Genomic DNA, 16541 nt, shown 5'->3' with positions numbered 1-16541 from the left:
CAACAAACACTCGGATCACTCGGTTTTATCATTCAGATAAAACTTTATTATTTTACTGCTGAAAACACATGTTGACTACAAGTATCTTGGCTTGAGGTATATTCAGTAAAATATATCATTACATTCAGTCAGACGTCAAAGGTCATGTTGTTCTTTGTGTTTCTCCACAGAACGGTTCCCATCTTGGGCCAAAGCTCTCCTGGTTCTCCTGATTCTTCTTGTGGTTTCTGGAGGTCTTTTATTTCATTTCTGTCACTATTTCATGTCAGGTGAGTGTCTCCTCCTACACTACCCATAATGCCGATGGTTAGCAGGTGTCCTCTGGTGGCTCCTTGACTGTGGCTCACACAAACTTGTTCCAGAAGCTGAAAGAGTTGAGAGTTACAAACAGCTGATACAGAGAGCTGAAGAGAAACTTCCAGGTTTGTTCCAGAAGTCAGAAAACCTCCTTCAGACTCAGTCATTGATCAGTGAAACAGCTCCACAACATGACTTTACTAAACAGTGTGTGTGCTTCACTGCATTGATCTGACACAGAGGCTGCATGTGTACAAGCTGTTCTTCTTCTGTGGTGGTAAACAGCAGGCTGACATGGGCTGTATCCCAATTCAGGGTCTGCAGCCTTAAAGTATGCAGCCTCAACGATCCTCAAGGGCCGCGTACTCAAAGACCGCTAAGGCCAGAAGTGCGAGGCTTGTAAAATGGGACGGTCTAGCCTCCGTTGTGCTGCCCAGGTTGCCTAGCAACCATGATACTAACAGCTGGAAACGTTTCATACAGCTTTGTTTAACAGAAATGAAGGAGAAAATCTTTTGTTCATTTGTTTGTTTCTTTCTACATGAGCTTTGATCATTCTCTGTAAGATTAAGCTCAGCTATTGAACGGCGTATATTTTAAAGCAAAGGCTTTAAAACCAAGTTAGTACAAACGTCACTAATGTCACATAACTTTGCCGACATGTGGCCAACAGTAATGTTTTAATGTTCTTCGTTATTAAACATTTGCACATAAATAAGTGACATAATATTCAGTACTTAAAGTTTACTCTTCGGGCGCCCCTCATCCGCCGTTTTTTTTTTTTTCCCAGCAAAATTATCCACACCCATCGCCGCACTATGCATTCTGGGATATGTTGGGCCACGAAGTCTACACCGCCACATCCTTGAAGTTCAGGGAAATGAAGGATAAATTTGAGGGCCGCATTTTGAGCAGCCTTTGAATTGGGACAGCCTTCGTCACGTCAATGTGACGTAATCGGCCTTAAAATGTGGCCTTTAAGGCTGCAGACCCTGAATTGGGATACAGCCATGGAAACATGTGCTGACAGTAAATGTTCCTCCTTTTGTATCAGTCATTGATCCCCCTATTTCTCAGGTTTTAATGGTCGAGTAGAAGAATTATTATGTATCAATTATGTATGAATTTAAAAAAAAAACTGGAGGTCATCAAGGTTGTTGACTTTAAGACATGCTGGTAGTTTAACTCTTATCTTTTCTCATAGATTAATAAAGCTGGGTTTCATCTGCAACCCAGCTGTTGATGAGGTCTGCCCCGAGTTCCTGAAGGCTGCGGGAGTATGGGGTGTCTGGCCCATTGTTACGGGCCATTCGATCCCTATACAACCGTTGTAAGAGCTTGGTTCGCATTGCCGGCAATAAGTCGGATTCGTTCCCGGTGCGTGATGGGCTCCGCCAGGGCTGCCCTTTGTCTCCGGTTCTGTTCATAATTTTTATGGACAGGATTTCTAGGCGCAGCCAAGTGGCGGAGGGCTTTCGCTTTGGTGGCCTCAGAATCTCATCTCTGATTTTTGCGGATGATGTGGTTCTGTTGGCTTCATCAGGTGAGGGCCTCCAGCTCGCACTGGAACGGTTCGCAGCCGAGTATGAAGCAGCGGGAATGAGGATCAGCACCTCCAAATCTGAGGCCATGGTTCTCAGCCGGAAAAGGGTGGAGTGCCTACTCCGGGTCGGGGATGAGTTCCTGCCCCAAGTGGAGGAGTTCAAGTATCTCGGGGTCTTGTTCGCGAGTGATAGGAGAAGGGAGCCGGAGATCGACAGACGGATTGGGGCTGCAGCTGCAGTAATGCGGACGCTGCACCGGTCCGTCGTGGTGAAGAGGGACCTGAGTGAAGCGAAGCTCTCAATTTACCGGTCGATCTACGTCCCTACCCTCACCTATGGCCACAAGCTGTGGGTAGTGACCGAAAGAACGAGATCGCGGATACAAGCGGCGGAAATGAGCTTCCTCCGAAGGGTGGCTGGCCTCTCCCTTAGAGATAGGGTGAGAAGTTCGGCCATCCGGGAGGGGCTCAGAGTAGAGCCGCTGCTTCTCCACATCGAAAGGAGCCAGCTGAGGTGGTTCGGGCATCTGACAAGGATGTCTCCTGGGCGCCTCCTGGGTGAGGTGTTCCGGGCATATCCCAACGGGAGGAGGCCCCGGGGCAGACCCAGGACACGCTGGAGAGATTATATCTCTCGGCTGGCCTGGGAACGCCTTGGTGTTCCCCCGGATAAGCTGGAGGAGGTGGCTGGGGAGAGGGGGGTCTGGGCCTCTTTGCTTAGGCTGCTGCCCGCGTGACCCGGCCTCGGATAAAGCGGATGAAGATGGATGGATGGGTTTCATCTGCATATCAGTGAAAATGTTTACATTGTTTTCTTATATTATAAGAGAAAGATTTATAATTTGAATAGAACTGGTCCCAGTACAGAACCTTTTGGAACTCCATGACTAACGTTTGTAACTGAGGAAGAATCCTCATGAATCTATGAGATGGATATGACAGAAACGACAGCAGCAGCATAATTACTTTACTGTCAATGCTTTCTGGTGTATCAAATGCAGCACTGAGGCGCAGTACAGAGGTAGGTTTACTGTAAGGAGGCCATCAGATGATTATTAAAAAATGTTACTACAGCTCATGTTGTGCTTTGTTGTCCTCTCAGTCCCCTGGGTGGAGGTGGATTCAGGGGTGGAGTCTGTCCAGCTGATCTGCGAAACCACAGTTTGTCTGCCTAAAGATGCTAAAGTGGAGTGGAAGGATGCAAACAACAGGAAGGTCCACGTGTATGAGAACGGCTCTGACCGACCTGAAGAACAGGACGATAAATACAACGGTCTAACGAAGATGAAGAGAAACTTACTGGAACCTGGAGACATCAGTCTGACCCTGAAATACCCCACAGACGGAGACAACTCCACCTACACCTGCACCGTCTACAGCAGGGAGGGAAACATCCTGATGAAGAAACAAGTGGAGCTGAAAGTCAGAGGTCAGTGCTGTAGATACAGGTCAAATGTCAGAGGTCGGTGTTGTGGATACAGCTGACATACTCATGATGGCGGTTCAGTCTCAGTGGCTCCATCCAATAATGTTACAGTGTTAGCATGTCTGATGTTTGTGGCTGTTTTGGTTTTTATTTGATTTCCAGCCAAAACATTTGGGTTTGGGAGGAAAAGTGTTCTAGCTCTAATGTACAGCTGTCATATTAGAAATAGAAGCAGCTCTGATTTTAGTGCTCAAAGAAATCTATGAAGTGATGAATTCACACATGAACAGTTTTCTGCAGCGTTCCTCTCGGCCTTATTTGCAGCTCCACTCTTGATTTTGCTCTAATAATTATTTCTCTCCATGAGCTGTTTCTCTGCCTGAAGGAGGCGCCACTCCATCGCTTCATTTAGTGCAGAACAAGAGTCACATGATGCTGCTCTGTGAACACCAATCACACTTTGTACAGCTCATGTTGTGTTTGTTGTCCTTTCAGTGTGTCAGGTGGAGGAAGGGGCGGAGTCTGTGCTTTGTCCTCGCCTGAATGGTCACGGTGCTGTTACGCGATACTACAGCTCCGACTCAAAGGATGACCTGCACGTTAGATACCTGGACGGAGAAGACAGCGGTATTGTGGTCGTTGGAATAAATCGACCAAAAGCTAAAAATGCCATAAACAAAAATCTTGTGAAAATGATGTTTGAAGCTGTGGAGGACATCAAGAAGAATAAAAAAGTGCGCAGTGTAATTTTATGTAGTTTGGTTCCTGGTATATTTTGTGCAGGTGCAGATCTGAAGGAGAGGGCCAAGATGCACCAGAGCGAAGTGGGACCATTTGTATCCAAAGCACGAGCCCTTATTACAGAGCTAGGAAACCTGCCAGTACCAACAATTGCTGCAATTGATGGTGCTGCCTTAGGAGGAGGCTTGGAAATGGCCCTTGCTTGTGACATCAGAATTTCCTCCAATACTGCCAAAATGGGACTAGTTGAGACTAAACTTGCAATTATTCCTGGAGCAGGTGGTACACAACGTCTCCCTAGGGTGATTGGCGTCTCTCTTGCCAAGGAGCTCATCTTTGCTGCACGAGTGGTTGATGGAACACAGGCGCAACAAATGGGTCTTGTCAGTCATTCTGTGGAGCAGAATAACAGTGGAGATGCTGCCTACTTGAGGGCTCTGGAGCTTGCACGGGAGATTAACCCCCAGGGCCCAATTGCAATAAGGATGGCAAAGTTGGCAATTAACCAGGGGATAGAGGTGGATTTATCTACAGGTCTGGCAATAGAAGAGGCTTGTTATTCCCAGGTGATACCAACCAAAGACCGTTTGGAAGGCTTGTCTGCTTTCAAGGAGAAGAGGCAGCCTCAGTACAAAGGGGAATGAAGTCATCGTTCCAGAATCGATCAGTTCTGCCTTCAGCTCTGCTGCTGTTCCACTACTTCCAACATAAATTATGGGTCAGACTAAACTCGTCAACACATTAGCCCTTAAATCATAGTTGACAGCTGGACCTTAGGGGTCGTTGTGGCTGGTGTTTCAGGCTAAAGCACTTTCTGACTTTGTTAATTCTATTCACGTTTATTTATATAGTGACAATTTATGACAGCAGTCACCACAAGGCGCTTTAAATTGTAAAGTAAAGAATTTACAACTAATCACATTAAGATTTGGAGAAACAAAGCAAACTAACCCAGCTAAGTTAAATGTGTCCTGCTTATGGGGCGCCGTTTGTAAAGTGAAACATGCTGAAATTAACGGCAACATTTTTCCACATTTAGCTCAAAACCTTACAAAAACATATTTTTTCGAGTAATTTTTTACAACATTTAGTAAAATATTTGTAACTTTTCATCAAATGTTAAATATTAAATCTAAATATTAAATCTAAATGTTAAATATTAAATCTAAATATTATATTTAAATCTAAATGTTAAATCTAAATATTATATTTAAATCTAAATCTAAATGTTAAATCTAAATGCTAAATGTTAAATCTAAATATTATATTTAAATCTAAATCTAAATGTTAAATCTAAATGCTAAATGTTAAATGTTAAACCTAAATGTTTAGGCTAATATGCAAATTTATTGTACGGATCAACGGAAATACCAAAATAAAAGCTTCGGAGTTCTTATAGGACAACCACAGAGATGAGTCCATTATCAGAGGCGATTAGATCATTCGTAACCTTCAGCAGTGGTCAGTATGCACTCCAGATCCTGACCTCATCTACCACAACTACTCTTCCAAAATAAGAGGAAAGTTGGAGATTGCTCTACAATGAGCTAAGGCAACTGAATCAACTAAAGGCATTTTAGTATTTTTATTGAGCTTCAGTATTTATATCTTCAGTGACGGTGATTCTGATGGTGGTGATGGCCGTACTCTTCAAACAGTTTGGTCTGTTTTGGTGTCACCATAGTCTTAGTCTTCAAAAATAATCTAAGAACAGAGAGTTTGGTACAAAAATTTATTTCCATTTGAAACCCTAAAATATTTCATAACATCTTTCCAAAAACATCCATGTTTGCAAGATTGAAAGATTAAAATGAGCTAAAATACAAGGATAAAAACGTGTGACATGACCATCTGGACCAACAACCACACACAGCTGAAAAACTGTGTGGCTGTGTGGCAGCTGAATAGCCATGCCTAATGAAGTGACTAGTGGGTTGATATACACTGAGCTGTAAAATATAAAGGTTAAATAATCTGCCCCCGCTAAAAAATAAAAAATAAAAGCAAATATGATACAAATAAAAGCAAATATATATTAAACCCAATGAGTTAATGCAATAGTTAAGTTAAACCCCTTACATAAAAGATGCACTTGGAATCACAAACTTGATTGTTTTTTAAAATCCATTGCAGTGGCGTAGAGAGGCCAGACTACAAACATTGTCAAATATTCACAAATATTCAAATATTTACAGAAATGACTGAAAAGCTGATGAACACGAGAGCTTTCTGTGTGTGTTATTGTACTGGTGGGCAATAAATAGTTGTATTTACAGCGATGCTTGAAGAATTGCAGTGTTTTTCTTAGAAAAAAGGTGAAAATATCTGGAACCCTCTGTCTCATCAGTAATTTCAGCCACTGATTAGATTGTTTTAACACATTTTTTGTTTTCTTTTTACCCAGAAAAAATCATCACTACAAGATGAGGGGTGGCATCAAACTGTTGATAAAAATTAGACCTTTCATATTATGTAACTTTTGATCACCCACCCATCCCACGTGACCCTTGATAGTTTACTGGAAATGCAACTTTTCTTCTGTAAATCATCACTAAAAAACCTGAACATCCAGGATACCAAACAAACCCTGAATTCATCAAGCTAATGTTACTAATATCTGTGTTTTACAGACCATCTCAGGACTGAAATTCTAGTATTTAGACGATTACTTAAAACAAATATATATGTGTCTCTGTATGTTTCACTGATACAGTTTATGAATAGAGCTTTCTGCTTTCATCTCGAGCCTTTCATCAATATAAGGCAACTTATGGCTTCAAGAAATACCACATGACACAGTGATGACCAAAACGCCACAATTCAGAGTTTAAAATGTGGAGTCCCAATCCAGTGGGAGATATTACTGTGACTATGTCTGTGTTTTATACTCTCCATGGGTCAAACAACAATATATCAGTCCTGCTTTTTGCCACTTCTCAGCACCACTTTTCCTGGTCAGTCAGCAACAGAACGGTTTGGAAACAACTCAGTTTTCCAGAAGTAATGAAATGTTTTTCTTCAACTAATAGCAGCAGCGCTATACTTGATCCACTTATGTATTTGGGTTTAATAAAAAACAAAACTAATGACTGGATATGTGTTTGCCTTGCGAGCACAGTTTTAGTTTAGGAGTCAAATGTAATCATTTAGTTCTTAAAAATATGAAAATAAAGTGATTGAGTTATAAGCAGACTGTCCTGGGACAAAAGAAACTGATTGTTACAATTATTATGGTACTACTTTATCTTAAAGGCGGTTTAAATACCATCTCAGCAATAAGGTCCAATTGGAGACGAGAGAGGGTGTCATTGTAATCCTCAACCAGAAGAGGATATGAAACAAGCGCAAGTATAAAAATATGAATTACTATTACAATTTACATATAGACATTATACATGTTCTATATGGACATTAATAACAACATAAACAACACAAACTATACAATAATACTTTGACAGATGAATCAGCATCAACAAGCTGTCAGTAATAACACCTCATTGCATTACATCCATAACAGCCAATCTCAACATAATCAACATAACATGATGTTTAATTCCTTTCAACTTTGATCCTTAATCGTTGCTCATGTTTGACTATTTCTGTGTTTACATTAGATGTGAGTTTTTATGGACGTCCCCCAAAATTTGGAAGCTGCATTATTTTCTATGTTATATTTCTACTGTGAAGGAAGTTCAACACAGCCCAGCTTCCTTTGAGGTAGTTGGCTCGACAAAACCTAAAACCTCATATAGCGATAACCGATATCAGGGCAGCTATCAGTTATTATCAGTGTTAAGCCTTGAGTTCTCCTTCAGGCTAATTAAAAACGGGTGTTTAATGATCTCTACGAGTGCTGGCTACTCCAGCCAGAGACATTACATTAAATTCTATAAAGAACATAAAATTTTATTTATTATTCATTTAATTCATTGTAACTACATAAGACCCAGCAGCAGCAAATAGGCACACCGAAGCCCGGTGATTTGCTGGGGGGGAAAGTAAAATAAAAAATCACGATCACTTTCCTGAATAAAAAGGATTCCATGACATTGCTCTGGAAAATAAACTTTGTGGATCTTGAACATGTGGCTTGTACATGTACATTAAACCCATACTTTTATTGAATATATTGTTTGCATTCGTGCTGTACTCGTAAAATGACTCAGAGCAAAGGTGTCTAAATAATTTAAAAGCTTTCTTAAATGCATTTTTTCAGACTACCTTTAAGATTACCATAAAGACCATAAAACCACAAATACAGACGTGACTTTGGGGCCATTTGGTCACGACAGCATGGATGTACTGTTGACTTGGAGCTCATGTACAGACCAGTCAATGCAGAAATATCAGAATTCACAGAAACAGAAACGATACCAGTTCTTTCAATAGACCTACTTCATTTTATTACACACAAAGACAGAGGTTATACACAAATAAACAGTTGCAAAATCAAAATGGCAAAATATAACAGATCTAAAGACTGATCTGGATTACTCAAAAAGAAAAGAACAAAGAAAATCAAAGACACAACGATGATTTAACGCCCACATTTCATGTCTGCTTCACTTCTCTACTCTAAGCACATACATGGCATATAAACAAAAGCGATGCACTTACTTCCTAGAACTACTTTCTCTACTGACACCATTTTCTACATCTGGGTACGGTTTTAGATTTAACATGTAATAACTTGCTCTATAACATGTTAATTAAATGAACCTTTAATTAATATACCAAAAACAAAACAGAAAAAACACACATCAAAATTATTAATACAACATTTTATCAACGTCTCTTTAAAATTGACAACAAATGCCTGCAGAGCCTGTTACAAGTATTTTCTAACAGTGTGCATTGAATCGGAAAAACAAACAAAACTAAAGTCAATGAAGAATTAAACTCACAAAATTATTTAAGTACACTTTGCTGTGCTCATTATCAGCTCTGCATTTAAGTAAATTGACTTGGTGTGATGATTTATCATACAGTGACCCTTTATGCAGTACCTCATGTTCATCCTCTGCCTGAAAACACATTTAGGACAGGTGTCAAGTCTTTAAGTTCAAATAATGATCATTTGGGACTCTGCCGGGTTCAACATAGCCAATGGCTAATAGTTTATCGGGAAGTTGACTGCGCGTGCGAATGACTTATTTGTTTCTGAAATTCTGCATGATAAACACTTAAATCTTGTTTTTTCTCAATTTTTTTAATGTCACGTATTTGTCTATACAACCTTCTTGGTCTTCATTGCCATCTGCTGGATAGTTTGTACAACTACAACTAGTGATGATGACAGTAATAAGCAAGAAGCACTCAGGGAGCCCAAACTTAAGCCAAGGCAGCTCACTCCCTGGGCAACATTTACTTTTAAGGGGATAGCGTTGTATTTTGTGTATGTCCATTTCGTTGTCTTTCTTCTTTTTACACATACTTTAAAATTAAAGTGTGGTAAAAATAACAGATTTTGGGGTCAACTTGAAAGAAAGACTGATGTGAAATGTAAAAGTGAGGTCAGAGGTCAAGTGTGAAATATTGAGAGTCTTTATATAATCATTCCCAATATTTGCTACAAACAACGGCAGTAAGAAACATAGTTTAAATAGCATTATTATCACTATGACCTTCAGATCAATCTACTGACATGTTGACCTCCTGAATTTTGAGCGTCACATACTTTCCCGTCTGTCTTTTCTCTAAAAAAGCAGCTTCATCTTCTTCCTGAGTTTTTCTTCTGCAGCAACATAGAGGAATGGGTTGATGCAGCTGTGCAGCAGAGCCAGGCAGTGGGTTGCGACCAAGGCTGTGTTTAACGGCCTCCTCGTATCACAGTCATGCTGTACCAAATCAGCCCTCAGCAGTATGTCTATCACCATGGTTATCTGGTATGGTGTCCAGAGGAGCAGAAACGCAACCACGATGGTTACGATCACCCGCATGGCTCGGTGCTTCTGGAAACTGTGAGTGAGCAGCCGTGAAACAGTGATGCTGTAGCAGGAGATCATGACAATCGCAGGGACCAAAAAGCCAAAAACACGAATGAACCCCTGAATCGCGAGCCTCCATGCGGTAGAGATGTCAAAGCGAATGGAAAGAGTAGGCAGAGCAAGGGCACAACCGAGAACCCACACCACTGTGCAGAGGATCCTGCTGCACATCTTTTGGTGACTCTTGAGTGTCTCCCTGGCGCGCACAATCACAAGGTAACGATCGATGCTAATGCAGGTGAGGAAGATGATGCTGGTGTAGAAGTTCGCATCCATGACGATGTGGAGGAGTTGGCAAAGGAAGTCTCCTAAGAGCCATCCTCGAGTTAGTGCTGCAACACAGAACTGAAGCGTTAAAGCCAGCAGTCCATCTGCTATGGTCAGTTGGAACAGGTACACATCTGATGGAGCCAAAATTTCTTGGCTGGTTCTGATCACCCATCCTACCAGCAGGTTTCCGAATATGGCCAATACAGAGATGACTGTGAAGATGACGCACAGGATCACAACTGCTGTAGGTTCCAAAGATTCATATCCACATTCTAAGGTATCTGGATCTGGAGAGAATGATTCTCTCGATTCGTTGTAATCATAGGAATAATTGTTCCAAAAGAAATCATCTTCAAAGACAAATGACATGGCTATGGACAGAAAACAATGATATTTTAACCATAGCAATAAAAGCAATGGTTTAGCCAAAAGTAAATATGCAAAAAACAAAAATCAAACAAACAGGAAGTGTATGCACAAAAATAAAGGGATGACAACACCAACTTCAGATCTTATCCTGAAAATGATCAAGACTTGACTTGACAGGCACAAGACATCGCAGCTCCTTTTTCATTTTGATGTTTTCATTTGCTTTGAAGTTTCTGATAGATGCTGATCAAACAATTTTAGGACCATGAACAGCACACACTGTTTTCAATGTGATCGCATGAGCTGTCTAACACCCGTTTTACTGGTGAACCTACAAAATTCAGCTGCATGAGCTTTGACAATACGTGAGACATAGATTGAGCAGTTTAGTACATCTGGCCCCAAGTCTAATTGTTTGTCTAACCCTCAAAAAGACACAAAACCAAGATGCTGATTTTGATGGACCCCAAATTCTAACACACATCAACACTATCATGGCTTAGGTGGGCATTTGGTGATGCCAGGAGGAGTAAAAAGAAGACAGGTGACAAGGCCCTGCTTACCTACTCACCTGTGTGCAGCAGACTATCAAAAATCCAAAAAGGACACAAGAAAAACAGCAAAGAGAACAAAAGCACAATAAACCCTGATTTCTCTGTGACGTCGCTTTTTGTATTATACCAAGTAGAATTCGTGCAGATAGCAACAGCTTTGCAAACACATTTCCTGTTTCTGCCATATGTGTGAATCGGGTAAGACTGAGGAACCAAACGGCAAAACTAAGTTACAAAAATATTGCTAAGTTACAACATACAAAATCTAAACTGTGAGGAACTCCAAACCAAACTAACTGGGAGGACACACAGCTGGAGAGAGAGATCATAACAACATCTTTGTCACAAATTTGTGGGGTTAAAGTGGATGAAGGTCATAGTAGACTACAGTCAAGGATCTGACTTGATTCGTATTGCTGCTAACCCCACTCACTCGGGTTCATACTGCTGCCATCTAGGAAATGGTAAAGTATTTCTTTTATTTATGACATTTATTTATTATGTTTCTATAAGTAAATCAACATGAGGCCATTGCTCACACGACATAAACCCTGCATGTGAACAAATTCATAATATGACTCTGAGCAAAGGCGTGCTGTCCACACATCACACTGTGGATGAGGCTTTATTCATGGTGTGAACACCACACCCTAGCAATGTATGTGCTGCAGAAAAAGTCACAAAGGTGTGAACTGCAATTGTGAGAAGTCACGTTTATTTACAAGTGAATGTTACGCATCAAACGTGTCACAGCAGCACAAACACTGCTGCTGACAGTAGGCCTGCTGTGACTCTGCTGTGGCAGACTGAGGGTCCACACTCTGGTGGGTTTCACACACATCTCCCTGGAAGCTTCACACAGTCTCAGCTGGCACACGCAGATGAAGCTGATTAGCATCTTTGTGCTGCAGGTTGAAGGTGATCCTTCTATAATAACTTGTTTGCAGCGATGCTGAAACTGGGAGCTTTAGCATTAGCAGCAGCTCGCTCTCTGACCTTTCACCTCTAAGCCTCTAAACAGAAGCTGTGCTAGCACAAACACGAGGCAGAGGGAGGCTGTGAGACTGTAGCTGGATCGTGTTACACTTTATCCTGTTTATCACATATTTGAACATCTCACACTGTGAACCTTCAGCTGATAGCACAGTTTGTGTGACGGTCACGGCTCCTTGCTGTCAAGCACACTGCTGCACAAACACGTGGTCAGTGCTAATCACTGTTTTCTGGTGCCTTGTTTTTCAGGCTGTCGCTGACGTCCTGATCACACACACACACACACACACACACACACACACACACACACACACACACACACACACACACACCAAACAACTGTGATGCCTGGTTGATCACAAACAGGTTTTTAGGGTTAAAATAATGCCTGAAAAAATGCTGTGGTTTGGTTTATCTCTCGGTTTGTGCCAGGTGGGTGGAGCCTGTGTGATGGGGGACGTTTCAGATGCAGCGGAGCATTTTAAAGTGAAGGTTTAGAGGTTTCTCTGGAAGCTTCATGGGAGGCCAAATAGCATTTATAAGGTTCCTGTTTCTGGTTTCCTGATGTCCAGCACAGCCAACATCCACCGAATGTGGTTCATTCATGGAATAACGCTTATGCTGCACAACAGGCTGCTCACTTTTTGATCAATCTCCATCAAAGGTGTGCACGTGATTTTCTTTTATGTTTGTGTGTTTTCACAGTGACCTCATCCTCATGTGTCCGTTTTTATCTGGATAGCTGCAGCTGGTTTTCTGAAAACCATAAACATCTTAATGTCTCCTGTTTGAGAAAACACACAAACAGAATGTTTGTTTAAAAAACAAAAAAGATGTGTAGTGGTAAGACTACACATCCTTGGAGCGGGAGTCGCAAGTTCGATTCCCATGCAGTATCCAGTAAGGGTCCTTGCTAGACCCTTCATGCTACAAACAAAAGGCCCTGGAATGGCTCGGCTACGTCTGCAGCCTGTCCACAACACGGACACAAGAACATCTCACTGCATGTTGTACTCTGTGTGATCCTGTATGTGACAGATAATAAAGCTGGATTGTTGTTGTGTTAAAAACACTATGTGGATACGATGCTTTGTCGTCCTAAACAAGGCATGTGTGTGTGCGATATATATCAGATTTATGATTTTTTAAATGTCTCCTCTCTGTAAGAAAAGGTTTTTGTATAAGTGATGAAACAAATGAAAAATAACAGTTGTCAAAATATTTTCCCATTTCTTTCTGTTACTCCTGTTTTGTTTTGTTTTTACTATGAGACTTCTTTTTCAGCTCAAAGAAGAGAACAGCCAATCAGAGTCTGCATGTGTCCCAACCATCCAATCACAGTGTGTGGGCCTGCATGCCTGTGATGGCTGAGGTGAAGTACACCTGAGGGTTTGGGGACTGTCTCTGTCTCTGTCATCGTTCTTCAGTTTCAAAGCTGACCTGTTGTACTGGTGTAGCTGCTCCACTGGAGCATGCTCACATTAAGAACAGCTACTGTGTGATAGCAGATCTACTACAACTTGAAGATCATATGCACGTTTTGGAAATTACATTATAAATATTCCCAACTTAGCTTTAAAAGTTCTAGCTCTCCCCCACACTCAAAAACAGATGACAAACCAACTGACACACTTGAGTCACTCACTTCCTTCCACTCACTCTCACTGGCTCTGTTTATTACTAATCATCTCCTTACAAATGTTTATTATATTAACCACACTTATACAGACTGTATATGACTACCAACTCTCTCCAGCCATGAATTACTTATATTGGCTGGAAATGTTCATTTCTAGAGAAAAGACACAGACAGACTCTGCTTACAGGATGTGATGTTACAACACTAGTGAAACATGAATGTGTCATATATTTGTTCCAGACGTATTTCTTTGCCATGGGAAGAAATACTGAAATCATCATGAATGAGTGGGGATTTCTATAACTTTGTGTATATAATTTGGCATTTCTTACTGATGTAGGCCAGAAAGAAATATATAATACAATTTCATTTATTTTAAAGTTTTATTTGCAAGACACAAAAACAGAAAAATAGAAAGTTCCAAATATAATGTGCATGAAACAAATTCAAACGTGGTGCAGATGTGTTTCAAGAGTTAATCTGCCTGTAGTCTATGGCCACAGGTGGCGCTAGTTGACTCGACTCCATTTGAGTGCACACAAAGTAAACTGCACGCTTTAGTTGTGCAGCAAAAATGCTGAAATCGGAGAAATAAAACGTGCGAGGGGAACGATAACGAAGACAAGATTCTCCCGATCGTTTACTCTTGCTGTCCTGTGAACAGCGTCGGCGTGGTGTTAATTGTTTGCTTTTGTCGCGATCGCTTCCTGCATGGGAATATCACCAGGTAAACTCTCAACGTTTTTAAACATTTTGTTGTTCAAGAGCCACAAGACTGATGGAGTGTGTTTGAGGAAACCTCACAAATATCACACATGGAATATTTGGTGTTTATTTCCTGTTTGTCGTAGCGGCTCCTGAAAAGCAAGTCTACCACACATCTGTTCGACCAATGCCAGTTGATCTGCGACGCCAGTTAATCTGGAATTCAATTATCCATGTGATTAGCTAGGTACAGTGGAACCCCGACTTACGAAATGAATCCGTTCCTGAGGGTCTTTTGTAAGTCGAAAATTTTCGTAAGTCGAAGCACCAACGATAGGCTATAGGCTAATTGCTAACTAGAACAACAATACGTCGTTCAAGTGGAACAGCGAAGCGCAAGTACAGAAGCCAAGGGGTTGTCACATGATTCGGAAGGCATTGTGGGCACATTGTAGGCTCAGCCAATCAGAGACAGCGGATTTCGTTACTCGGGCATTTTGCCGTAACACGGGCAGAAATATTTCCGTTCAGTGCCTTCGTAACTTGAATTTTTCGTGAAACGGGGTTCACTGTAACTCCTAAATGCGTGTAGATTAAAGGAAATTATTTTACCTGGATATGATTGTCTCTGATGAGCCTAAGATACAAAACATGCGAGCAACGACGATAAGGTTTTTCTAGCTCATCTAGAATTAAAAATGTACAAGAAAACGGAACGACATTTCTGGGTCCATTTTAAAGTTTTCGTGCTATGGCGTTAGCGACTGGAAAAACGTTGAAGGACATTACTACTAAGGACGCTATCTACCCGTAGGTAGTGTCCTTTCGAAGGATTAGAAAGAAGCTTTTGCAGGGATCATAAGGGGTGCAGCTCAGATTTATGTGAACCTGAGATTTTTGCCAGGACGTGATGTAGGTAGTGTCCTTTGGAGCATCCTTCCCCTGAATTCGGACACGGCATTAGTGTGTGCAGCCATGATGGCAGACTGCCACAGATCACTTCTGAGGAAAGAGGAGGTGTTCAGCTGTGTGTTTGTGTTCATCACTTTCCTGTTCTGGTGTTCTGGGTAAACCACGGCCTGAAGCGTGCCCTGGGGTCCTGCCCTCCTCCATTTCAGTCTGTTTGCATCCATTGGTGCTGCTGCTCAAAGTTCTGTCCATACTGGTTCTGGCCCCAATTGAGGCAGTCCTTTTCTCCAGTGTCCTGCATCTTCTCCTTGTCCAGCTCCTCCTTAACTTGACCCTTTTGCTTCTGTAGCTCCTTCAGGGTTGCTGCTGTTGGAGCTTCTTGTCCCATCTGGTGACCTCCTGCTCCAGCAAGCTCCGGCCTGATTTCAAGTCCTGTGTCTGGGACTCCAAGGCTGACTGATGGGTTCGATTAGCAGCCAGCTCCTCCTGAGCCATGCTCAGTTTCTGCTCTGATGCCTTGAGCTCTTACTGAGGGCAGAAACCTCAGAGTCTTTTCCGTACACGTCAGATTGAAGTCCATTGATGTTTCCCTTGCTTTGCTCCACGGCCTTCTGCAGCTCTGCTGTCCGGCTCTTCTCAGAGGTGAGCTCCTGGCCAAGCCCCGACACCTGTGCCTTCAGCTTATTTTCTTCTGGTGCTTTTGTTCATTCTGAGGTGCCTCCTGACCTCAGTTACTCCTCCTGTCTCTGGCACGCCCTTTTTGCTGCCCGATCATCCGTGTTGGTCCGTCACTGTCCTGCACAGCTTTGATGCAGAGTTGTTAAGGTCAGCATTGTCTTGCTCGCCCTCACTTTTCATCCGGGCTTAATGGGCGTCTCATCACAGCTCTGTCAGCTGAAGCTGTCTGGAAATCTCCCCCGTGTAGTGAAACGGGCCTTGGGTTTAACGCTCTCCATCTCCGCTGCATGAGATCGTTTTCCTGCAGCAGTGTTGACATTTTCAGGTTGTTGTTGTGGGTCCAGCTACTGTAGCATTTGGTCAGGGTCACATCAAAGATGGTGGAGGAGAGAGCAAAGATGGTAGAGGGGAGAGCAGGAGTCCAGGTCAG

General features: G+C 42.0%; 2 protein-coding genes across 7 annotated transcripts in view; one reads left to right on the top strand and one right to left on the bottom strand.

Moving 5' to 3' along the window:
* Positions 1-16541, top strand: part of LOC309703501 (butyrophilin-like protein 2) — a 522068-nt gene that overhangs the window by 169493 nt on the left and 336034 nt on the right. The window contains exons 3-5 of one of the 6 annotated variants that reach the window (XM_082528378.1): positions 171-269; positions 2943-3269; positions 3762-5103. The exons of 4 other annotated variants lie outside the window; for them this stretch is intronic. In XM_082528378.1, coding sequence (XP_082384504.1) covers positions 171-269; positions 2943-3269; positions 3762-4651 — 1316 coding nt within the window. In that variant the 3' untranslated portion in view covers positions 4652-5103. Of the gene's footprint in view, positions 1-170; positions 270-2942; positions 3270-3761; positions 5114-16541 lie in introns of those variants that run through there. One more of the 6 variants, XM_082528383.1, reaches the window with a different exon arrangement.
* Positions 9584-10633, bottom strand: LOC309698955 (C-X-C chemokine receptor type 2-like; the record flags this gene model as incomplete). The annotated part of the gene is made up of 1 exon (XM_082521724.1): positions 9584-10633. The coding sequence occupies one exon, from the start codon at positions 10631-10633 to the stop codon at positions 9704-9706; it is 930 nt and encodes a 309-aa protein (XP_082377850.1). The 3' UTR covers positions 9584-9703.

The sequence above is a fragment of the Aulonocara stuartgranti genome (assembly GCF_965226115.1).
Source record: "Aulonocara stuartgranti genome assembly, chromosome: 3".
NCBI classification, from domain to species: Eukaryota; Metazoa; Chordata; class Actinopteri; order Cichliformes; family Cichlidae; genus Aulonocara; species Aulonocara stuartgranti.
The sequence above is the reverse complement of the archived record's forward strand: the minus strand, read 5'-3'. Positions and strand labels throughout refer to the sequence as shown.